Consider the following 24646-nt stretch of genomic DNA (forward strand, 5'->3'; position numbering starts at 1 on the left):
ATATGGGAGAACCTTCCAGAAGGACAACCATCTCCGCAGCACTCCACCAGTCAGGCCTTTTATGGTAGAGTGGCCAGACGGAAGCCACTCCTCAGTATCAGGCACATGACTGGCCACTTGGAGTTTGCCAAAAGCCACCTAAAGACTTTCAGATCATGAGAAAAAAGATTCTCTGGTCTGAAGAAACCAAGATTCATCTCTTTGACCTGAATGCCAAGCATCACATCTGGAGGAAACCTGGCACCATCCCTACGGTGAAGCGCGGTGGTGGCAGGCAACATCGTGCTGTGTGGATGTTTTTCAGCGGAAGGATTGAGGCAAAGATGAATGGCGCAAAATACAGAGAGATCCATAATGAAAACCTGCTCCAGAGCGCTCAGGACTTCAGACTGGGGCAACGGTTCACCTTCCAGGACAATGACCCTAAGCACACAGCCAAGACAACGCAGGAGTGGCTTCGGGACAGGTCTCTGAATGTCCTTGAGTGGCCCAGCCAGAGTCCGGACTTGAACCAGATCTAACATCTCTGGAGAGACCTGAAAATAGCGGTACAGCAATGCTCCCCATCCAACCTGACAGAGCTTGAGAGGATCTGCATAGAAGAATGTGAGAAACTCCCCAAATATGGGTGTGCCAAGCTTGTAGCGTCATACCCAAGAAGACTCGATACTGTAATTTATGCCAAAGGTGCTTCAACAAACTACTGAGTAAAGGGTCTGAATACTAAATGTGATATTTCAGTTTTACATTTTTTTTATGAATTAGCAAACATTTCTTAAAACCTGTTTTGCTTTGTTATTATGGGGTATTGTGTGTAGATTGATGAGGGGGAAAAAACGATGTAATACATTTTAGAATAAGGCTGTAAAAGTCAAAGGGTCTGAATACTTTCCAAAGGCACTATATTAGTAATACTCTGAGGAATGCCTTTTTAGCCTGGAGGTTGTTTTGACTGTCCTAAATGGAGACAGCCAACTGGTCTCTAAAGGAAGGTGAGCTGCCACACACCACATTGAATAATAACGTCTCTTCCCTTCCGTTTCCCTTGATCTCTGCAAAGAGCATTGCCTCATATATTGATGCTATCTGAATATGCAAACAAGATGGTATTGTTGATCTTTTTTCTCTGTATTCCATGGCAAGAACAACCACTGATCTAGCTAGTCTATTTACATTCAAATGAAACCAATTGACTGCAGTTTATGTAACGGTGGGGGTGGAAAGGTCAAATAAAATGGCTCTGCTGTTCTTGGAAAAACAGCTGTATTATGAACATGTTTTGAGTTAAGTTAGCTTGGTTATAGCTTGGTTCAGTCTTGTTTCCTTTGTCTGCTTTTAATGAACATGAAGTCATGCTAGGGCCAACCGCCCATCCCACCCACTGGCTGTCAGTCATGTTGTTTACATGTTACGCTTAGAAGCCCTCATCTGTCCTGGTCATGCCTCTAGTCCTTTGCTGCTTGATTATACAGTATATATGTTTAGTTCACGCACCAGTCACCCCTCTACCAGCGTCTACCCATCTAACGCCCTTCTCTCCTCACCCTCTTTCTTCTGTCAGTGGACCGTATCGTGGGTCTGGACCAGGTAGCAGGGATGAACGAGACGGCCTTCGGCGCAGCCTATAAGACCAAGAAGGGCATGTTCCGTACGGTGGGCCAGCTCTACAAGGAGTCTCTCACCAAGCTCATGGCCACTCTGAGGAACACCAACCCCAACTTCGTCCGCTGCATCATCCCCAACCACGAGAAGAGGGTGAGCAATGAGCAGCACACTAACCCCCCTCTGCCCACTGCAGCCCAGACTACAGCCCCCACACCACCCACCAGAACCCCTGTAGCCCAGACTACAGCCCCCACACCACCCAGCCAGAAACCCTGTAGCCCAGACTACAGCCCCCACACCACCCACCAGAACCCCTGTAGCCCAGACTACAGCCCCTCCACCACCCACCAGAACCCCTGTAGCCCAGACTACAACCCCCACACCACCCACCAGAACCCCTGTAGCCCAGACTACAGCCCCCACACCACCCACCAGAACCCCTGTAGCCCAGACTACAGCCCCCACACCACCCACCAGAACCCATGTAGCCCAGACTACAGCCCCCACACCACCCACCAGAACCCCTGTAGCCCAGACTACAGCCCCCACACCACCCACCAGAACCCCTGTAGCCCAGACTACAGCCCCCACACCACCCACCAGAACCCCTGTAGCCCAGACTACAGCCCCCACACCACCCACCAGAACCCCTGTAGCCCAGACTACAGCCCCCACACCACCCACCAGAAACCATGTAGCCCAGACTACAGCCCCTCCACCACCCACCAGAACCCCTGTAGCCCAGACTACAGCCCCTCCACCACCCACCAGAACCCCTGTAGCCCAGACTACAACCCCCACAACCATCCACCAGAACCCCTGTAGCCCAGACTACAGCCCCTCCACCACCCACCAGAACCCCTGTAGCCCAGACTACAACCCCCACACCACCCACCAGAACCCCTGTAGCCCAGACTACAACCCCCACAACCATCCACCAGAACCCCTGTAGCCCAGACTAGAGCCCCCACACCACCCACCAGAACCCCTGTAGCCCAGACTACAGCCCCTCCACCACCCACCAGAACCACTGTAGCTCAGACTACAACCCCCACACCACCCACCAGAACCCCTGTAGCCCAGACTACAACCCCCACAACCATCCACCAGAACCCCTGTAACCCAGACTACAACCCCCACACCACCCACCAGAACCCCTGTAGCCCAGACTACAACCCCCACACCACCCACCAGAACCCCTGGAGACACACTCTGCTACCAGGCCTCAGTGGGCCCTCTGCCTCCATAAACAACAGCTCAGATGGAAGGCTGGAAATGAAACAATAGCAGAGTGGAGAGTTATGGGCTATGTGGGCCTGTTAAGTGTTCCCTAATGTATTCCAGGGGATTCAGACTAGACACGCTTGTTTCTGCAGCGCATCCACAAATAACTGTCATAAATGGATGGTATGGATGGAGAAGAGGATATAGACACTGGTTGTTTTGGTGTGAATGTATTCAAGTAGTTAGTCTAGTCCCTATGCAATCCTAATTGTAGAATGGCATGTTGCATAATATTACACAAATATATTTGAAGTAACATTGTTTCCCTATAAAACATTTTCTGGATGAAATTTTCAAAGCTGAATGAACAGTAACAGCATTTAGTTGCTATTAGTTTAGAATAATCTTCTTTGCATGAAGTTTGGTACTGTACCTATCCCTAACCTCTCACTTCAATGCCCCTCCCTCCTTCCCTACAGGCTGGTAAGCTAGATCCCCACCTGGTTCTGGACCAGCTGAGGTGTAATGGTGTTCTGGAGGGGATCCGTATCTGCAGACAGGGCTTCCCCAACCGTATCGTCTTCCAGGAGTTCAGACAGAGGTACTGTACTCACTGTACACACACCTCAAACGGACAATTTATGTATTTCAACCCCATTGATAAGTTCCTGTGTTTACTTTTGAGAGATAGATTATAGAGGACAAAGTGGCATTGGTTTCCCATTGCCCTGGGTGTTGTGCTTTGATTATCTCATGGAGCTGTTCTATTTCTGAACAGTGAGGCTTCTGTAAGTCCTGAGGCCTCTCACATCTCTCCTCACACCCTGGTCCTAGTCAACATGGAGGTGTGGTATAATGACCCAGGGCCTTTACACATTCATGTCCACTCTGTTGCCAGGTATGAGATCCTCACCCCCAACGCCATCCCCAAGGGCTTCATGGATGGCAAGCAAGCCTGTGAGAGAATGGTGAGGATTTGTGTGTCACTATTTTACTGTGTTTAGCACATTGAATACTTGGGAGAGGCTCTTTGTCCTTTTACAAGCTAGAGCACGGTAAGCATGTTAAATGTATATCGACTTCATTAACACCCATGACAGGATTTTTCCTTAGTATTTATAGGGCATCACTTAAATGACACTGTTTATTATGATTTGGCCTTCCTTCCCTGGATTTAAATCTATGACCCATTTTCACTCCAGATCCGAGCCTTGGAGTTGGATCCTAACCTGTTCAGGATTGGACAGAGTAAGATCTTCTTCAGGGCTGGAGTCTTGGCCCACCTGGAGGAGGAGAGAGACCTGAAGATCACTGACATCATCATCTACTTCCAGTCTGTCTGCCGGGGATACCTGGCCCGCAAGTGAGTTTTATATATGCAATGGCCTTACCTTTCCTCAATTCCTTCCTTTCATGACCACTACAACACTTCTTAGGACAGAAAGATGCCACAGACATATGTTGCCTTTGACCTTCTTGGTCAGTCTGTCTGACCATGTGTCTCCCCTCTCTCTCCTGACAGGGCGTTTGCTAAGAAGCAGCAGCAACTGAATTGTCTGAAGGTGCTTCAGAGGAACTGTTCTGCCTACCTTAAGCTGAAGCATTGGCAGTGGTGGAGACTCTTTACCAAGGTGGGCATGTCTCCATTACAGTACACTATATCTACTGTATATGGCGAATCTGTCTTTGTAACACCAGCATTGTCGAGTCTCTCTATATAGCTATATGATAAAGCTCCTAATCATCTACTTTTGAACAGTGGCTGACCCCAGGTCTGTGTTCTGTCCCCCAGGTCAAGCCCCTGCTGCAGGTGACCAGGCAGGAGGAGGAGATGCAGGCCAAGGACGATGAGCTTGTCAAGGTGAAGGAGAAGCAGACCAAGGTGGAGGGAGAACTGGTGGAGATGGAGAGAAAGCACTCACAGGTCAGTGTCCAGTCCACACCAACTACAGTAGACTACACTCTTAGAAAAAAAGGTGCTATCTAGAACGTAAAAATGTTATTTGGCTGTTCCCATTGGAGAACCCTTTGAATAACCCTTTTTGGTTCCAGGTAGAACCCTTTTGAGTTCCATGTGGAACCCTTTCCACAGAGGGTTTTACCTGGAACCCAAAAGAGTTTTACCTGGAACCAAAAAGGGTTCTACCTGAAACCAAAAAGGGTTCTACCTGAAACCAAAAAGGGTTCTACCTGAAACCAAAAAGGGTTATCCTATGTGGACAGCCAAAGAACCCTTTTGGAACATGTTTTTCTAAGAGTGTAGATCCTAAGGATCATCCCTTTATGAATTTCAATTCCGCATTGTACCATTCATTCCATTATGCCCATGTTTGCATGGTGTAGCTGATTGAGGAGAAGAACATCCTAGCAGAGCAGCTGCAGGCTGAGACGGAGCTGTTTGCCGAGGCTGAGGAGATGAGAGCCCGTCTGGCCGCTAAGAAGCAGGAGCTGGAGGAGATCCTTCATGACCTGGAGGCCAGAGTGGAGGAGGAGGAGGAGAGGACCCAGGGCCTGCAAAGTGAGAAGAAGAAGATGCAGTCTCACATCCAGGTACTGATGAGACATGGAGACTGCAGAGTGGAAGCTTGAGAAGATTGAACATGGAAGTGGTTGCACGTATTTTATGACAGAAAATATATTTTCTGTGGACCCCAAAGATTTCTACCAGTTACCTTCTTAATAAATGCTGTGATTTTTTTTTTCTTCTTCCAGGACCTGGAGGAGCAGTTGGATGAGGAGGAGGCTGCCAGGCAGAAGCTGCAGCTGGAGAAGGTGACAGCCGAGGCCAAGATGAAGAAATTTGAGGAGGACATCTTGCTCCTGGAGGACCAGAACTCCAAGTTCCTAAAGGTGAGTGGAGATGAAAGGCAGTCTAGGGTTGAGAAATATTGGGCCTTACTAACATTATGATGCTGGACTTTACTATCATTATTAACAACCTGACTCCTCTTTACCCCTTCAGGAGAAGAAGCTCCTGGATGACCGTGTGAATGAGATGATGTCCCAGCTGACTGAGGAGGAGGAGAAGGCCAAGAACCTGGGCAAGACAAAGAACAAGCAGGAGGTGATGATGGTGGACCTGGAAGGTAGGTGTCCTCTTTACCTACAAGGTCTCACTAGTTATAGATAGTGAGTCCAGACACTTTAACACCATCCATCTCCTTCCCTTCTCCCTTCAGAGCGTTTGAAGAAGGAGGAGAAGACTCGTCAGGAGCTGGAGAAAGCCAAGAGGAAGCTGGATGGAGAAACCACAGACCTGCAGGACCAGATAGCTGAGCTGCAGGCCCAGATAGAGGAGCTCAAAGTGCAGCTGGCCAAGAAGGAGGAGGAGCTGCAGGCTATACAGGCCAGGTGTGTGTGTGTGTGTGTGTGTGTGTGTGTGTGTGTGTGTGTGTGTGTGTGTGTGTGTGTGTGTGTGTGTGTGTGTGTGTGTGTGTGTGTGTGTGTGTGTGTGTGTGTGTGTGTGTGTGTGTGTGTGTGTGTGTGTGTGTGTGTGTGTGTGTGTGTGTGTGAGAGTGTGAGTGTGAGAGACTAAAGCTGGATGGAAGCCACCTGGAGATGTAGTATAGCTGTCTTTTGCCATTGGAAGGTGTGATAATGACTGCGAGGAAGTCTGACTGTCTTAGACTGAAGTAATTATCACATAGCTGTATAGCGCCGTCATCAAATTCCCTCCTATTTTAATTGTCTCAACACCTGTCTTTTATATGCCATATTTAACAATGGTAGGTCTACAGTTGGCCAGACTTGCACCGGTAATCTTGTAATCTGTCTATTAAAACCCTATGAGCTTTTACCATTTTTATGCCCTCTTGTCACGATACGGTGCTGACCAGACCACCCAGCAGCTATTTATTCAGGAGATCTCACTGGGTTGGAATGTGTAAATGTTGGCCCCATGTCTAGTCTGTGTTGATCACTGGCCATTAAAAACAATCCGCTCTTTCAGGACCAACTCACATACTCAATGGTAGTGACAAACAAGGTATCTGTGTTTATTTCAGGATATATTGTCTGATACTGCCACCCAGTGGAAAATACATGCATAGCAACTTAGTTCAACTGTCCAAGCATATGCCTATGACTATTTGGGGTCCTTTGTACTTGTACGACAATGTTTTATTTTGCATCCTAATAAAGAATTTTAAATGTATGTGTCAGGGGAGATGAGGAGGTGACCCAGAAGAACAATGCCCTAAAGCAGGTACGGGAGCTACAGGCCCAGTTGGTAGAGCTGCAGGAAGACCTGGAATCAGAGAAGGTCTCCAGGAACAAGGCTGAGAAGCTCAAGAGAGATCTGAGTGAGGAGCTGGAGGCCTTAAAGACTGAGCTGGAGGACACCCTGGACACCACCGCAGCCCAGCAGGAGCTCAGGACCAAGCGTGAGCAGGAGGTGACGGAGCTGAAGAAGGCCATCGACGAGGAGACCAAGAACCACGAGGCCCAGATCCAGGAGATGAGACAGAGACACTCCACGGCCCTGGAAGAGCTGTCCGAGCAGCTAGAGCAGGCCAAAAGGGTGGGTGGCTTCACAACAACCGCATGGTCATGTTTAGTCAGAGAAAATGTTTCACTTGGATGAGGTAGTGGAGGTAGTACTTCCTCTGTTTTAAATGTTTTGTGTTGTCTGAGCATGATTCCTATTGTAATATCTCTTGGTCTGTGTCCAGTTCAAGGTCAACCTGGAGAAGAACAAGCAGAGCACAGAGAGTGCCAACAAGGAGCTGGTCAGTGAGGTAAAGGGGCTGCAGCAGGCCAAGATGGAGTCAGAACACAAGAAGAAGAAGCTGGAGGCCCAGCTCCAGGAGTTCATGGCCCGGGTCACAGAGGGAGAGAAGGGCAAGGTAGAGCTGGCCGAACGCTCCCACAAACTACAGGTGAGAGAGGGCCATTTGCAGCACACACACGTTAACCTCTGCTGGTGATGGTCTCTCAACTGTGCTGTTTGCTGTGTGTGCAGACAGAGCTGGATAGTGTGTCTGCTCTGCTGGAAGATGCAGAGAGGAAGGGAATCAAGCTGGTTAAAGACACCACTGTCCTGGAGAGTGCTTTGCAGGACACACAGGTGAGCTAGACTGGACAACCTCTCATCGGAGAGGAACACATCATGTGTATCTTAAAGGCCCAGTGCAGACAAAATCTTGTTTTCCTGTCTTTTATATCATATTGTACAACAGCTGATGAAACTAACACTGAACGAATTTGATCAGTGTTATTTCCTGATAGTTGCATAAATTGTATTTTCAACCAGCAAGTCCTTCTAATCAGCAGGTTTGCATGCGTTTCGGCTTTCCATGGTGACATCGCCATGCGGTAAACTGATTTAATAGACCAATAACAAAGAGAGACCCAAACCTATCTGCCAATAGCAGCTAGTTTTCAGTTTTCCCCTCACCACTCCCAGACAGTCCTAGCGAAATTGTTGCTTGAAAAATATTTACTAAAAGCTATTTTTGCCCATTTTAATGGAAATCTATTACAATAAAGCACTTACTAGAAATGATTTGATATAAAAATGGCTGTATTGGGCCTTTTACATTAAGAGGAGGTGGCATTCTGTTTCCATGTCAATGTCTCATATTTGGCATATGGGATGGTGTCTGTCTGTCTGTCTGTCTGTCTGTCTGTCTGTCTGTCTGTCTGTCTGTCTGTCTGTCTGTCTGTCTGTCTGTCTGTCTGTCTGTCTGTCTGTCTGTCTGTCTGTCTGTCTGTCTGTCTGTCTGTCTGTCTGTCTGTCTGTCTGGTCTGGTCTGGTCTGGTCTGGTCTGTCTGTCTGTCTGTCTGTCTGTCTGTCTGTCTGTCTGTCTGTCTGTCTGTCTGTCTGTCTGTCTGTCTGTCTGTCTGTCTGTCTGTCTGTCTGTCTGTCTGTCTGTCTGTCTGTCTGTCTGTCTGTCTGTCTGTCTGTCTGTCTGTCTGTCTGTCTGTCTGTCTGTCTGTCTGTCTGTCTGTCTGTCTGTCTGTCTGTCTGTCTGTCTGTCTGTCTGTCTGTCTGTCTGTCTGTCTGTCTGTCTGTCTGTCTGTCTGTCTGTCTGTCTGTCTGTCTGTCTGTCTGTCTGTCTGTCTGTCTGTCTGTCTGTCTGTCTGTCTGTCTGTCTGTCTGTCTGTCTGTCTGTCTGTCTGTCTGTCTGTCTGTCTGTCTGTCTGTCTGTCTGTCTGTCTGTCTGTCTGTCTGTCTGTCTGTCTGTCTGTCTGTCTGTCTGTCTGTCTGTCTGTCTGTCTGTCTGTCTGTCTGTCTGTCTGTCTGTCTGTCTGTCTGTCTGTCTGTCTGTCTGTCTGTCTGTCTGTCTGTCTGTCTGTCTGTCTGTCTGTCTGTCTGTCTGTCTGTCTGTCTGTCTGTCTGTCTGTCTGTCTGTCTGTCTGTCTGTCTGTCTGTCTGTCTGTCTGTCTGTCTGTCTGTCTGTCTGTCTGTCTGTCTGTCTGTCTGTCTGTCTGTCTGTCTGTCTGTCTGTCTGTCTGTCTGTCTGTCTGTCTGTCTGTCTGTCTGTCTGTCTGTCTGTCTGTCTGTCTGTCTGTCTGTCTGTCTGTCTGTCTGTCTGTCTGTCTGTCTGTCTGTCTGTCTGTCTGTCTGTCTGTCTGTCTGTCTGTCTGTCTGTCTGTCTGTCTGTCTGTCTAGGAGCTTCTCCAGGAAGAGACACGTCAGAAGCTGAACATGAGCAGTCGTATCCGCCAGCTGGAGGAGGAGAAGAGCACCCTGCAGGAGCAGCAGGAGGAGGACGAGGTGGCGCGCAGAAACCTGGAGAAACAGCTGTGCACACTGCAGGCCCAGGTCAGCACAGCGCCTTACAGCTTAAATGTATCTATTCAAATAATATTACACATTAACTGCAACACAGATGATATCACCATAACAAGCTATCACCTACTGTAGCCATCCTTCAGTGAGCATCATATCATTATAAACTTTATGTATGTGTAGATGGTTGAGACCAAGAAAAAGCTGGAGGATGACGTGGGGATGGTGGAGGGTCTGGAGGAGGTGAAGAGGAAGCTGCAGAAGGACATGGAGCTGGCCACCCTGAGGCTGGAGGAGAAGGGCATCGCTTTTGAAAAGATGGAGAAGACCAAGACCCGCCTGCAGCAGGAGCTGGACGACCTCATGGTGGATCTGGACCACCAGAGAACCATCGTCTCCAACCTGGAGAAGAAGCAGAAGAAGTTTGACCAGGTTTGACTGATCACTCTAAGCCATCCATAATGGTAGCTAAATTGGCTTGGTCTTAGAGCACAGTATGGAATGGCATTGTGTAGATAGATGGTGGACATTTTCCCTCTGTAAGTCAGTGTTTGTCCTATGTTGTAGCTGCTGGCTGAGGAGAAGAACATCTCTGCACGCTACGCTGAGGAGAGGGACAAGGCTGAGGCGGAGGCCAGGGAGAAGGAGACCAAGTCCCTGTCTCTGGCCCGGGCTCTGGATGAGGCTCTGGAGGCCAAGGAGGAGTTTGAGAGACTCAACAAGCAGCTGAGGAGTGAGATGGAGGACCTGATGAGCTCCAAGGACGATGTGGGCAAGAACGTGAGTGTTGCACTGAATACTGGTGTTTTGTTCAGCTGAGGGCAGAATGGTTTGCATCTGTTGTTTTCAGATGGACTGCTCTGCATCCTACAGAAATAAACTAGGTTAAACCTAAGCTTTTAAAAGCCAATTCATTCCAAATAGCATCACCTCAAAGTATCTTCTCTACCACTGTCCAGGTACATGAGTTGGAGAAGTCCAAGAGGACTCTGGATCAGCAGCTGGAGGAGATGAGGACTCAGCTGGAGGAGCTGGAGGATGAGCTGCAGGCCACGGAGGACGCCAAGCTGCGTCTGGAGGTCAATATGCAAGCCATGAAAGCCCAGTACGAGAGAGACCTGCAGGGGCGAGACGACCAGAACGACGAGAAGAAAAGGGCGCTTGTCAAACAGGTGCATAGAGGACACATCACTTCCATACAAACAAGAATTGTGTGAAAAAATTCCAGGAACAATATGTTGTCATACACTCAGAGAATGTACATCACCCCCTTCCCCTCCTCTGACCTGGTCTGTCCTGGTCTCCTCAGGTGCGTGAGATGGAGGCAGAGCTGGAGGATGAGAGGAAGCAGAGAGCCCTGGCCGTGGCTGCTAAGAAGAAGCTGGAGATGGACCTGATGGACATGATGGGACAGATAGAAGGCGCCAACAAGGCCCGTGACGAGGCCATCAAGCAGCTACGCAAATTGCAGGTAATAAACTCACACCGTCTGTAGAACAGACAAGACAAATAAAAAAAAAAGATACAATTGATTATTTTGGTCAATAATGGGATTCGATCTATCTCCACTTTCTCCCTCAGTCCCAGATGAAAGACTACCAGAGGGAGTTGGAGGACGCCCGGGCCTCTCGGGACGAGATATTCTCCCAATCCAAGGAGAACGAGAAGAAGCTGAAGAGCCTGGAGGCCGAGGTTCTCCAGCTGCATGAGGTACAGTGGGCTGTAGTATTGCTCCTGTCATAACTCTGTTTTGGTCTGCGGTTTCCTGTAGTCTAGACTGGCTCATCTTACTGTGAGAAATGGTGACCTGTGTTTGGCCTCTGTGTGACCTCTGCCCTGTAGGACCTGGCGGCGTCAGAGAGGGCGCGGCGCCACGCAGAGCAGGAACGGGATGAGCTAGCGGACGAGATCTCCAACAGCACCTCGGGCAAGTCTGCCTTGATGGATGAGAAAAGGAGGCTGGAGGCACGCATTGCTCAGCTGGAGGAGGAACTAGAGGAGGAACAGGGCAACATGGAGCTGCTCAATGACCGCTTCCGCAAGACCACCATGCAGGTATGAGCCAGGAGGAAACCTTTTCAGGTTGCAGACTTGATCATTGTAATCATATTAACCTTGTTCTTCTGACTTTTAGGGAACAATCCATTATTCAGCCCCTACCATAAAAAGTACTCTTATCTCTCTCTCACTTTCCCCTCTCTCCTTCATTCCCTGTTTTCCTCTCTCCCCCCTCTCCTCCCCCAGGTGGACACCCTGACCCTGGAACTTGTGGCAGAGCGCAGCTTGGCCCAGAAGAGTGAGAATGCGCGCCAGCAGCTGGAGAGGCAGAACAAGGACTTGCGGGCCAAGCTGGGCGAGCTGGAGGGCTCTGTGAAGAGCCGGTTCAAGGCCTCCATCACCGCCCTGGAGGCCAAGATATTGCAGCTGGAGGAGCAGCTGGAGCAGGAGGCTAAGTGAGAAACACAGCAACTCTCTTATAACAACTCCAAACGTTATTAGACAGGGTGAAATAGGAGACCAAGACTCAGGAGGAGTTTGAGGGCTTTAGAACAAGTTCAGCCCATTGGAAGAGAGGTTCTTGAATGTGATTTAAATGTTAATGTGATCAATGTAATGAGTCAAAAGCAATCTTAAGAGATGTACTTGAAGATCTATGACTGACAGCCTTTGTTACAGTGCGGTTCCTGTGGTGCTCTAACTGCCCTATGACCTCATTCCTCTGTCCTCCTCTCAGGGAGCGAGCAGCGGCCAATAAGCTTGTGAGACGGACAGAGAAGAAGCTGAAGGAGGTGTGCATGCAGGTGGAGGACGAGCGCCGCCATTCCGACCAGTACAAGGAACAGGTGAGGAGCTTGTCACGGATGTTTGGACGTCCCAGATCTTAAAGCTACAATATATTTAATTCTCATTGAAAACAAGTCTAAGAAGCGATAGATCTGTTCTATGTGCTCTATTTCTATGCTTCCCGTTCTTAAGTTTAGTTTTTGCGTCTTTTACTTTCGGTTTTGTACAACAGCTGAAAATATGTAGTTTTTTGGTTATGGATTCTCTACACAATGACTGCTTGTTTTGATACAAACAGAAATGAGTGCATTTTTAAGATGTACACAGCTAAAGAAGGAATTCTATCCAATTCAGTACAACTTGCGAAGGTGGGACAGGATTGAATAGGTGTGAAGGTTTAAGATTGGAGTCTTTCCTACAGTAGGTTCTTTCCAGTAACCATTGGACCACAGGACTGCTGAGTATTGTAAGTATTAGTATTGACTGTTCATCATTGTTGATGTCTGTTGTGACTCCTGGCTGAGTCAGATGGAGAAGGCCAACTCTCGCATGAAGCAGCTGAAGAGGCAGCTTGAGGAGGCTGAGGAGGAGGCCACACGTGCCAACGCCTACCGCAGGAAGCTGCAGAGGGAGCTGGACGATGCAACTGAGGCCAGCGAGGGTCTCAGCCGCGAGGTCAACACACTCAAGAGCCGCCTCAGGTATTTAGAGCCCCACACACACACAAACTCTAAGATGATATTTTTCACACAAACAGTTGTGTATATTGGCCAAATTGTGGTCCTCGTTACTAATACCTCTCCACCTCTCCTGGCCCCCGTCTGTCCCCTGCAGGCGTGGAGGCCCCATCAGTTTCTCCTCCAGCCGCTCGGGCAGGCGTCAGCTGCAGGTGGAGGGAACATCGCTCGACCTCCTATCCGACGACGAGGTGGAAAACAAGCCCACGGATGCCAATGCCAACGAGATGCCAGCGGCTCCCCAACCAGAGTAGAAGCTCTCCCTCCAGCCCACACACAGCATGGCCTCCACCCCCACAAACCTTACCCCTGTCCTCCTAACCCCAGACACCAGCAGTGGACCCCGCTACTCTGCCTTACCCCTCTATGGCAAGCTGCAGGGCCAAGCAAATCCATAATCTCCTCCATATGAATATACTGCACATCAAGCCTTGGATTTGTTTTTAACATCAATTGCAGATAAAAGTGAATTTAAATTGCATAGGAGTCTGAGTGTGCATAGGCACTCGAAAACAACAGGAGTTTACCATAATTATGTTAAGCTACTTCCCTGGAACACCCATTAGAATCAAACAGCCCTCTAGCTAGAATTTAACCACTGTCATTACAGTTGGTTTACTGGCACACAGGTGGACGACTGCACACAAGTCAGTATAAACATGTGTCTTTGATGATTGTACAGGATTGGACCAGGATATGTAAAACAAAGCACAGCATAAGTGAGGGAATTATTTTTCAATGGTAGCCTAAATGACGATCCCACTGAATTTTTTCATCAAAACCACCACTGTCATAGAGATACTGCAATCCACTTAGTTTAGTATAAATATAACTATGTGAATAACTATTTGGTAGCAGGTTTGTAGTAAATGAGATTGTACCACGCCATGATGCCTCAGCACTTCCCCTATATATATGACCAGCAAAAGACCCTGCTAACTTTACCAATATAACCTTGTCCAATAACCCACCATTTATATTTGACATATCAATCTAATTTAAGTGGTGTATGATAATGTGTGGAATTAGGTTTGTTAGACTTGGAGCAAAGGCCTTTTTTTTTAGAGAAGATAGCACAAATGTGTGGTTGACATACTACAATACTGCTATGTATAATTCTGCCTATTCAGTTATGTTTTCTGTACCATGTACAAAATGCTTAACTCAAAATGCATAAGGTTTCTTTGACATCTCGTGTCACCTTAATATCAATGCATTACAAATGGCTGAATAATCTTAGCATGATTTACAGAAGGGTAATTCATGTTTATTGAAGTTTTATTGAGTGTTAGAGCATTGGTTTTAATTCAGTGGTTCAGGGTAGAGAAATCGATCAATTTGAATATGCACACTTGTTGATGCCTTGATTGTTAATGTTAAACATAAATTACCATTTTGTAAATTAGTGATTCCATATGAGGCCTTTATTAAATATTTTAAACCATAACAAATTGGGGGGAAAATGTTTATCTGTTTCTTTTGAAAGACACTTCTCAATAAAGACATGGGGGGGGGGAAAAGTGTGTAGCATTTGAACCAGTTTCATAGCTATAGTGTCATATCATACCATAAGCACCTCTCCCATCATGTTGGTGTGAACCAGTGTTAAAACAGAATGATTTATGGAGCCTTAGTAGGATTTCAATGGGTTCAAAGCTTTAATATCCTGAAGGTTGTTATTATTAGCGGGCTGGCTGTTGACGACCAGGTATTCATCATCTCCTTTTATTTCTTGTATTCCTGTATTTCTAGCCTTTTTTTGTTATTGTTGTAAAAGACCAATAAACATATCCATTATAGAATTTTTTTTTCTTCTGTATTTCTTGTGCAACACATTGATGTCCTCTTAGTCTTTCCCACAGTAGTTGTGGGAAAGACTGTCTTCCAAACTGATATGTGACGTACGGTCTATGTTACATTGCCATACATTGTTACATGACTTTATTGTATTTGTGGTTACATTAAAACCCTGAGGGAGTACGTAGACTATAGACTGTGCACAGACACACAATATTATTGTAATATTAACTTTTTACCCAACATGAATGAATGATAGGGATTGCCTCTTATACAGTGCATTCGGAAATTATTCAGACCTTGACTTTTCCCACATTTTGATACGTTACAGCCTTATTCAAAATGGATAAAAAAATGTAAAATCCTCATCAATCTACACACAATACCCCATAATGACAAAGCGAAAACAGGTTTTTAGAAATTCTAGCAAATGTATACAAAATAAAAAACAGAAATACTTGTACATGATTGATTTGGAAAGGCACACACCTGTCAATATAAGTTCCCGCAGTGGCATGTCATGTCAGAACAAAAACCAAAGACTCCAAGAGCTGGCCGCCCAGCCAAACTGAGCAATCGGGGGAGAAGGGCCTTGGTCAGGGAGGTGAACAAGAACCTGATGGTCACTCTGACAGAGCTCCAGAGTTCCTCTGTGGAGATTGGAGAAACTTCCAGAGGACAACCATCTCTGCAGCACTCCACCAAGCAGGCCTTTATGGTAGAGTGGCCAGACGGAAGCCACTTCTCAGTAAAAGGCACATGACAGCATGCTTAGAGTTTGCCAAAAGCCACCTAAAGACTCTCAGACCATGAGAAACAAGATTCTCTGGTCTGATGAAACCAAGATTGAACTCTTTGGCCTGAATGCCAAGCGTCACATCTGGAGGAAACCTGGCACCATTTCAATGGTGAAGCATGGTGATGGTAGCATCATGCTGTGGGGATGTTTTTCAGAAGCAGGGACTGGGAGACTAGTCAGGATCGAGGGAAAGATGAATGGCACAAAGTACAGAGAGATCCTTGATGAAAACCAGCTCCAGAGCGTGTAGGATCTCAGACTGGGGCAAAGGGGTCACCTTCCAACAGGACAACGACCATAAGCACACAGCCAAGACAATGCAGGAGTGGCTTGGGGACAAGTCTCTGAATGTCCTTGAGTGGCCCAGCCAGAGCCAGGACTTGAACCTGATCGAACATCTCTGGAGACCTTAAAATAGCTGTGCAGCGACGCTCCCCATCCAACCTGACAGAGCTTGAGAGGATCTGCAGAGAAGAATGGGAGAAACTCCCCAAATACAGGTGTGCCAAGCTTGTAGCGTCATACCCAAGAAGACTCAAGGCTGTAATCGCTGCAAAAGATGCTACAACAAAGTACTGAGTAAAAAGTCTGACTACTTATGTAAATGTGATAGTTCAGATTTTTGTTTTCTTTATAAATTTGCCAAAAAAATCTAAAAACCTGTTTTTGCTGTTATTATGGGGTATTATGTGTAGATTGGTGAGAAGAAAATGAGAAGAAAATGTGGAAAAAGAAGGGGTCTGAATACTTTCTGAATGCACTGTAGGTACATTTATTAACTACCATGTACAGTAAAGGACAATAAATTGCACTAGGTCGGTGAGATGTTTTATATTTATAAACATACAGTAGATAGCCTACAGTGGGTACATGCTTTGTGGTGTAGGCTGTTTCTTCTGGTGGTCTAGGGCAGCCTGATGTCCTGGTGATCTAGGGCAGCCTGATGTCCTGGTGATCTAGGGCAGCCTGATGTCCTGGTGATCTAGGGCAGCCTGATGTCCTGGTGATCTAGGGCAGCCTGATGTCCTGGTGATCTAGGGCAGCCTGATGGTCTAGAGCAGCCTGATGTCCAGGTGGTCTAGGGTAGCCTGGTGGTGGTCTTGTGCAGCTTTATTCCCTGGTGGTGTAGGGCAGCCTGGTGGTGGTGTAGGGCAGCCTGGTGGTGGTGTAGGGCAGCCTGGTGGTGGTGTAGGGCAGCCTGGTGGTGGTGTAGGGCAGCCTGGTGGTGGTGTAGGGCAGCCTGGTGGTGGTGTAGGGCAGCCTGGTGGTGGTGTAGGGCAGCCTGATGGTGGTGTAGGACAGCTTGATGATGGTGTAGGACAGCCTGATGGTGGTGTAGGACAGCCTGATGGTGGTGTAGGACAGCCTGATGGTGGTGTAGGGCAGCCTGGTGGTGGTGTAGGGCAGCCTGGTGGTGGTGTAGGGCAGCTTGATGATGGTGTAGGGCAGCCTGATGGTGGTGTAGGGCAGCCTGATGGTGGTGTAGGGCAGCCTGGTGGTGGTGTAGGGCAGCCTGGTGGTGGTGTAGGGCAGCCTGGTGGTGGTGTAGGGCAGCTTGATGATGGTGTAGGACAGCCTGATGGTGGTGTAGGACAGCCTGATGGTGGTGTAGGGCAGCCTGATGGTGGTGTAGGGCAGCTTGATGATGGTGTAGGACAGCCTGATGGTGGTGTAGGGCAGCCTGATGGTGGTGTAGGGCAGCCTGATGGTGGTGTAGGGCAGCCTGATGGTGGTGTAGGGCAGCCTGATGATGGTGTAGGACAGCCTGATGGTGGTGTAGGACAGCCTGATGGTGGTGTAGGACAGCCTGGTGGTGGTGTAGGGCAGCCTGGTGGTGGTGTAGGGCAGCCTGATGGTGGTGTAGGGCAGCCTAATTCGATGAATCTGATGTTTCTTGGTATTGTGGTAGGTGTTACTCCAGGTGGTCCCTGGGCTCTGTGCATCTCCCTGAGTTTTATGATGGGTTCTCCTGGTGCTTCTCCTGGTCCTGAGGGGCCTGGTCTCCTTCACCTGCTCCACTACAATGAGAAATGACAGTGAGATCTTACATGTACATACAATGTCTGGAAAATAACACATATAGAGGGATTACAGGTTAAAGGGATAACTCTTAATGTGTGGTCAATGAATCATCTTTCTAGCTTTGGTAAACACTTTTTTTTTTCTTGATGACTCATTGTTGTGATTGACTCCATTTGTGGCATTCTTCTCAAATGTGTGGGCTAGAGACTTACCTGCAGACATAGAACAGGATGTAGGCAGTCTGTGCCCTCGCCCTCAGCACAGTGGCCTCATCTGTCCTCAAGACACGTGCGTCATCCAGGCAGAGCCACCCACTGCCACGGCTGTCCAAAACATCACTGATGTAGTGGCCTGGGGAACAAGGGAGACAGAATAGTGTACATTTGTAATGGTCTGGGTGTAGCTGGAGCAGAGGAGTCAGGCGCAGGACAACAGATATGAGTAATAAAAGTAACTTTACTCAAAATTACCAAAATACATGACGTAATACCAAGCCCACATAAAAGGACCGAACTACATAAAACAAACACGCACAAAAACCATGGGGAAAACAGAGGGTTAAATAATGAAGATGTAATTGGGGAATTGAAACCAGGTGTGTAAAACAAAGACTAAACAAATGGAAAATGAAAAGTGGATCGGCGATAGCTAGAAGTCCGGTGACGTCGACCGCCGAACGCCGCCCGAACAAGGAGAGGGACCGACTTCGGCGGAAGTCGTGACAACATTAAGCTTTCAGAATGATGTGCATGTGTGCGTGCATTTTACCTGTATACATGTTGCCTCCCAGATGTGAGATCACACTTGACAATTTGAAGATATTGTCTGGCTGGTGTCTCTGTAAGGAAACACATTTAATAATAGGATTGTTATTTTGTCTACAGGATACAGCCTTCTAAACTGCCTTATCTTGATCCACCCACTATCTCAACTGGATCTAATTATCTGTTATTTATATATTTCTCTCTCTATATATATATATTTCTCTCTCTCTCTCTCCCTCTCCTCACCACAGCGGCTGCCTGCTGCCCCTTCTCACTGTCAGCTGGTTTCTCTAGCTGGTCAGAGGAAATTGAAGCTGGTGGGGGTATATCAAATATAGTGTAAATACAAACCAAAAAGTGAAGTGGAAACCTATCAACAAATATACTCTTAACTTCAGCTTCCGACTTGCTTTCCTCAACAGTCCTGTTTCATGTGAGGGTGTTCTGCATGATGTCAGTAACACAATGTCCTACCTGGTCTATCAAGGGTGCCTTTCGGGGAGTTTGCAGGTGTGTTGTCCATGTTGTTGTTCCCCTGTGAGCTTGCCCTGTGTAAATTGATGGCTTTGAAAATCAATATCTAGTGTGTGAAAATCCTGGTGTGTGTTGGCTGCTCAATGTGCAATGTCCCCAAACAGAGAGTAAACCAACCTGGCTCCGTGCTGGACAGGGGCTGTCTCCCCACATAGGACTGGGAGGGTCAGTTCTGCAGGGATGGACATGGGATCGTCCACCTTCTCTGGCTCCCAGTCGCCTGCAGTAAACCGCTTAATATGAAGCATTAGGACCCTGCTCAGAGACAGACGGACAGGCAGACAGGCAGACAGGCAGGCAGACAGACAGGAATCAGTCTTGTACTCAAATCAATAACCCAGTTTGGTGAGTTAGATCAGGACTGTCAATTGTAATCTGAGATGATGATGGGGGGACTCACCGGGGCAGCGTGAGGAAGTGCCTAGTCACAGATGCCATGCTGCCTGAGCACTCCCTGCATGCACACTCTAACGCAGATGGCTTGGTGACAAAGCATAGCAATACAATTATGAACATGACATTAATGATAGTGTTCCTTGACATACTCACTAACTCTTGGTTGAAGCTAAGTGCTGACCTTAAAGTAGAGGTCCAGGCTGTGTGTCAGGTCTTGGCTCAGGCTCAGTGACAGGTGATTGTAATCCTCCTGACCATACACTATAACTCCACAGCTTCAGAGGTACGGAGAGAAATGCATCAGCTCTCCAACACAAACCTTTTGATCCCTCTACACACTAACTATCTTAATGCTTTACCTCTGTATCCTGCATGTTATGCTGACATTAAACCTCCTCACAAATGTGATGAAGACATCAAGGTACACCGTATACAAATGACAGCTGTTACCTGGTGCAGGTACGGAAAGTCTTCAGCTTGAATTCTAACTGCTTCACGGGGCAGGTGTATGGCTCTGGGGAGCCCTTTAATGCCATACCCTCCTCCTTCAGCTGAAAGAGGAGGAGCAACACACATTCATGGGCATCCTAAGAGAAGAATGGGAAAGAAACAGAAAATACATCAACAACTACAACTGAAACAGAGCTAAGGAAAAAGACTGTCACCTGTCCCAGGTTTATTGTTATGTGAGTCTTTTAGCATATAATATCTTACCTGTTCACCGTCGTCCTCATAGTCCTCATTGACAACAGATAGACAGCGCTTGACTGTTTGAAGGATTTTCTTCTTTTCCTTTTTCTTTGCATTGACAGTGCCTCCAGAAAGCCTTGCCTGATGTAACTTGGCAAAGCAGCTGTGGAGGGAGACAAAGAGCATGTATTCAGGTTTCACACTCTCACTTTGGCCACAGATTAGTTCTGTGCTTCTACTTTAGCCTCTGATCAGATATGATTCAGCTGATTCCTGATTGTGACAGGAAATCACCTCTGGTGTTAATCAGTAGCTGAGTTGGGTGTGGTTTTATCTTAAAAATCATGAGGCACTAAGGGTGTACGAAAGAGAGTATACATACATACATACATACATACATACATACATACATACATACATACATACATACATACATACATACATACATACTGAACAAAAATATAAATGCAACACGTGAAGTGTTGGTCCCATGTTTCATGAGCTGAAATAAAAGATCCCATACATTTTCCATATGCACAAAAAGCTTATTTCTCTCAAATTATGTGCACAAATTTGTTTACATACCTGTTAGTGTGCATTTGTCCTTTGCCAAGAAGCTGATTAAACAGCATGATCATTACACAGGTGCACCTTGTGCTGAGGACAATAAAAGGCCACTCTAAAATGTGCAATTTTGTCACACAACACAATACCACAGACGTCTTAGGTTTTGACTGCAGGAATGTCCACCAGAGCTGTTGCCAGAGAATTGAATGTTCATTTCTCTACCTTAAGCCGCCTCCAGCATCGTTTTAGAGAATTTGGCAGTACATCCAACTGGTCTCACAACCGCAGACCACACGTAACCACACAAGCCCAGGACCTCCACATCTGGCTTATTCACCTGCGGGATCGTCTGAGGGGGTGCTGAGGAGTATTTCTGTCTGTAATAAAGCCCTTTTGTGGGGAAATCTCATTCTGATTGGCTGGGCCTAGCTCCCCAGTGGGTGGGCCTATGCCCTCCCAGCCCCACCCATGACTGTGCCCTTGCTAAGTTGTGAAATCCATAGATTATGACCTAATGAATTTATTCAATAGACTAATTTCCTTATATGATCTGTAACTGAGTAAAATCTTTGAAATTGTTGCATGTTGCGTTTATATTTTTTATTTAGTATACATACAGTACATACATACATACTGTACATACTGTACATAAATACCACAGGAGGTTGATGGCACCTTAATTGGGGAGGTCGGGTTCGTGGTAATGGCTGGAGCGGAATCAGTGGAATGCTATCAAATGCATAAAACATATGGTTTCCATGTGCTGGATGCCATTCCATTTGCTCCGTTTCAGACATCATTACGAGCCGTCCTCCCCTCAGCAGCCTCCACTGATACATACATTGAGGCGGGACTGTGTACTGTAACTATAAGCGTCTAGGTGGGTGGGTCAGTGTGTGTACAGGTGGGACAGGAGGGTGAGAGCGAGGCTGTATACCATAGCAGTTTAGAGGAGGGGGAGGAACTCCAGGTGTCCTGCTGTCTCAGGATGTCACTACAAAATGCTGGCAGCCCCAGCAGGCACTGCAGAGCAGAGTTCATGAAGCACGTGTTGCCAATATTAGGCAACCTGTGGGAAAGAAGCCATCAGTACCACACTAATATCTGAACTGTGGACCAAAGGTAAACTAATGAATGGATTTGTAAGGCATGAACGCAAGATCTGAGTACCACACAGAATTATTTTAAACAAAAAGCAGAGCTCAGAGATAAGAGTAGGTGTGTGTGTGTAGGTGTGTGTGTGTTTTACCCGAGGAGCTTGGTGTTGTCTTCACCCTCGCCTGTGCAGCTCTGCTCCCCCAGCTGGGTGTTACTCTTTCTGAACAGGTTGCGGAGGCGGGCCATGGCGTCCCGAGACCTGACCAATGGCCTGGAGGAAGAGAGACAGGTTAGAATCCTCAGTAGCAGTAGCTCAACACCAATCGGTCTGTTTGAACACTGTTTTAATGTACAGGCATACAGATATTCCTTACCATGTCATGGTGTGAGTGACAACTCTTATGTAGAGTCGAGTGAGATGAAGGTGGCTATTGTCTACAGTACTTACCTCTCCAAGGAGACAGAGGAAGCCCTCAGGTCAATGGAGGCCTCTGCAGAGAGAGACCGAGAGACGGACAGCGGTAAGAGAGAAGCTTTGTCAAAGATGAATTGAGAAAAATAGCACCAACAAATGGCACCCGTTTACAGACCTGCGATGCCAGCAAATCGGGGTACCATTCTCTTTGTCTGTGGAACAACTGCCCCCACCTCTTTGACCTCAGAGCTCATAAGATCTCTGTAAAGACACACAGACATATGCATTAGATTAGCTATATTATATTGGCTTTTTCATTTCAATTCAATGGTGTTGGTTGGCATGAAATTTGATATCAGGCTACATACAGTACCTGGCAGTCTCACTGTCTTTGTTGGTCTCTCCATGGTGGTCAAGGGGGTTTGGAGAGGAGGACTGGGGGGCAGGGGAGGAGACGTGGGTTGGGGAGGAAGGGCAGGCAGGACTGGGGGGAGTGGCAGAGGAGGATGACTGAGTTGAGACAGCCAGGGAAACACAGGAAGCACTAAAATGGGAGGAGGTCTGTGATCCTTCCTCTGAAGAAGAAGAAGAGGAAAAGGAAGAGAGAGATGACATGTGGAGAGAGGAGAGGGAAGAGAGGCTGAAGAACTTCGAGAGAGTGGAAGGGGATCTGGCAGGGGATCCAGGGGGTGAGGGGGGTGAGGGGGATGGAGTGCCAATTGGTGTTTGGCCAGACAAGGGGTCGAGGGGCGTCAGAGATGTTGTAGACGGTTTCAAACGGAAAGAAGAGAGAAAGGAAGAATCAAGTTGGTGGTGATCCTTTACGTTCTTCTTCTCCCAGTTTTTCCAAACTGATGCAGTTACCATGCTGGCATCCAATGACGTCAGTTTGGGTGGGATTGGGAACAGCGATGGACAGCGGCTCCCAATCCCGAGGCGAACTCTGCACTTCTTTTTCTGTTTGGAGAAACATTATATAGCTAATATAGTACATAACAAATCAAATAAAAAGATATTTCTTGCTTCACAACAGAGCTTGTTATATTTGAACTTGCAGCAAAGGTCAAACCCAAACCATATGATCTGACAATAAAATATAGAACTCGTTACCCAATCATATTGAATTCTGTACCATAGTCTAAGAAATAGCAAAAATACATGTTTATGAAAATAAAACCATTGTAACCATACAGTTATACCCTCTAGACAATGACAATGAAACAACTAGGAATAGCTGAAAAGAATAGAATATACTCTAAATTGTAACAGAATGAGATAAATTCTAGCCCAGACTAGACATATACCTTTTTACAGCAACACAAACATCCCATTTCAGTGTATTTGTAGACTATGCCTTATTTTGCAGAACATCAAAATATGTTGCCTATTTCACATTGTGATGTCATAACCCAAATTATGATGCGCTTGACTACTCGTTACCAGCGTAAATAGCCAACAAATCATACACACCAACATTTTGAAAATAATTTACAAAATGAATTGACCGTGTATTCAGAGTTATTCCTATTTCATAAAATATACAAAATAACTAGGTTCTTGCCAATAAACCATTTTTTTATTGAGAAAACTTTGGGTCATCTTTCTCCCACGCTTCCTGGGCCACTGACGCGTGATTGTATGGGATATGGTAAGAGGCTAGGAAATTCGAAGTACTGTCTATCAGAATCAAAATAACCATTATTGGCCAAGTGGTACACATTGACAGAATTTAACTCGGTGAATTGGTGCTGCCAGCAATAGACAAATGTACAGACACATTTACAGCCTATACAATATACAGCAAACATAAAACATATTTATTAGCTTCTATCTTCTTAAGAACTTTAGAGTAACATTTTATTATGGAAAGTAAAATGCCTGTTTCACTTCAGTTGACGCTTATCTGATACAGATCGAACGTAGCTTTGCAATGGTTGTTAGGCGGACCTTTGATAAAGAAAAGGAGAGCCGCACATTCTAACTCAGACTCAATAATTGAATAACCTAATATCCAACGTTCCGACCGACAAGCTGTCTTCATCAGGGTATGTTAGGAGGACCTCTGACCGTACCTCATTGAAAAGGTGCCACTCTGCCTAGTGACTGTAAACTAAACAAAAATACTAACGTTAGTACATTTGTTGTATATTTGCTGTTCTGTAAACCCAGTTGGTCGCCACCGCACCGGTCACAACTGTCAACAGATCATGACATAAATGCAAAGTACCATTTGTTCTCGCAGAGTAGATTGTAGATCCTACTACAACCTGGATAAACTGGCACCACAGGTGTATGATTACACCGAGACATTCATATGATTGACCAGTTAGTGGTTGTAGCTATCAGACTCAGAGAGCGCTCGAGGCTGCAAGTTGGGCAGCAAACCGTTACACTGCACCTACTTCTGAGTTTTGTGTCATCAAAGATGGCGATTTGCTGAGTGCTCATGGACACATCTCATGGTCATGGATAAATATTGTC

General features: G+C 46.8%; 1 protein-coding gene across 2 annotated transcripts in view; it reads left to right on the plus strand.

The window, feature by feature from the left end:
- The window catches only part of LOC106601165 (myosin-10), a 66640-nt gene extending 51755 nt beyond the window's left edge, over nt 1-14885 (plus strand). For both annotated transcript variants that reach the window (XM_045716125.2, XM_045716126.2), the window contains 24 exons: nt 1562-1755; nt 3309-3430; nt 3728-3797; nt 4032-4192; nt 4352-4460; nt 4622-4753; nt 5173-5379; nt 5542-5679; nt 5792-5915; nt 6009-6180; nt 6991-7348; nt 7500-7706; nt 7790-7894; nt 9443-9595; nt 9746-9994; nt 10130-10342; nt 10522-10734; nt 10872-11033; nt 11144-11272; nt 11405-11617; nt 11807-12015; nt 12297-12405; nt 12875-13047; nt 13181-14885. In XM_045716125.2, the coding sequence (XP_045572081.1) occupies nt 1562-1755; nt 3309-3430; nt 3728-3797; nt 4032-4192; nt 4352-4460; nt 4622-4753; nt 5173-5379; nt 5542-5679; nt 5792-5915; nt 6009-6180; nt 6991-7348; nt 7500-7706; nt 7790-7894; nt 9443-9595; nt 9746-9994; nt 10130-10342; nt 10522-10734; nt 10872-11033; nt 11144-11272; nt 11405-11617; nt 11807-12015; nt 12297-12405; nt 12875-13047; nt 13181-13337 (4079 nt within the window). In that variant the 3' untranslated portion in view covers nt 13338-14885. The remainder of the gene's footprint in view (nt 1-1561; nt 1756-3308; nt 3431-3727; nt 3798-4031; nt 4193-4351; nt 4461-4621; nt 4754-5172; nt 5380-5541; nt 5680-5791; nt 5916-6008; nt 6181-6990; nt 7349-7499; nt 7707-7789; nt 7895-9442; nt 9596-9745; nt 9995-10129; nt 10343-10521; nt 10735-10871; nt 11034-11143; nt 11273-11404; nt 11618-11806; nt 12016-12296; nt 12406-12874; nt 13048-13180) is intronic.
- The last annotated feature ends 9761 nt before the right edge of the window (nt 14886-24646 follow it).

This window comes from Salmo salar, chromosome 03 (assembly GCF_965601325.2).
Source record: "Salmo salar chromosome 03, fSalSal1, whole genome shotgun sequence".
NCBI classification, from domain to species: domain Eukaryota; kingdom Metazoa; phylum Chordata; class Actinopteri; order Salmoniformes; family Salmonidae; genus Salmo; species Salmo salar.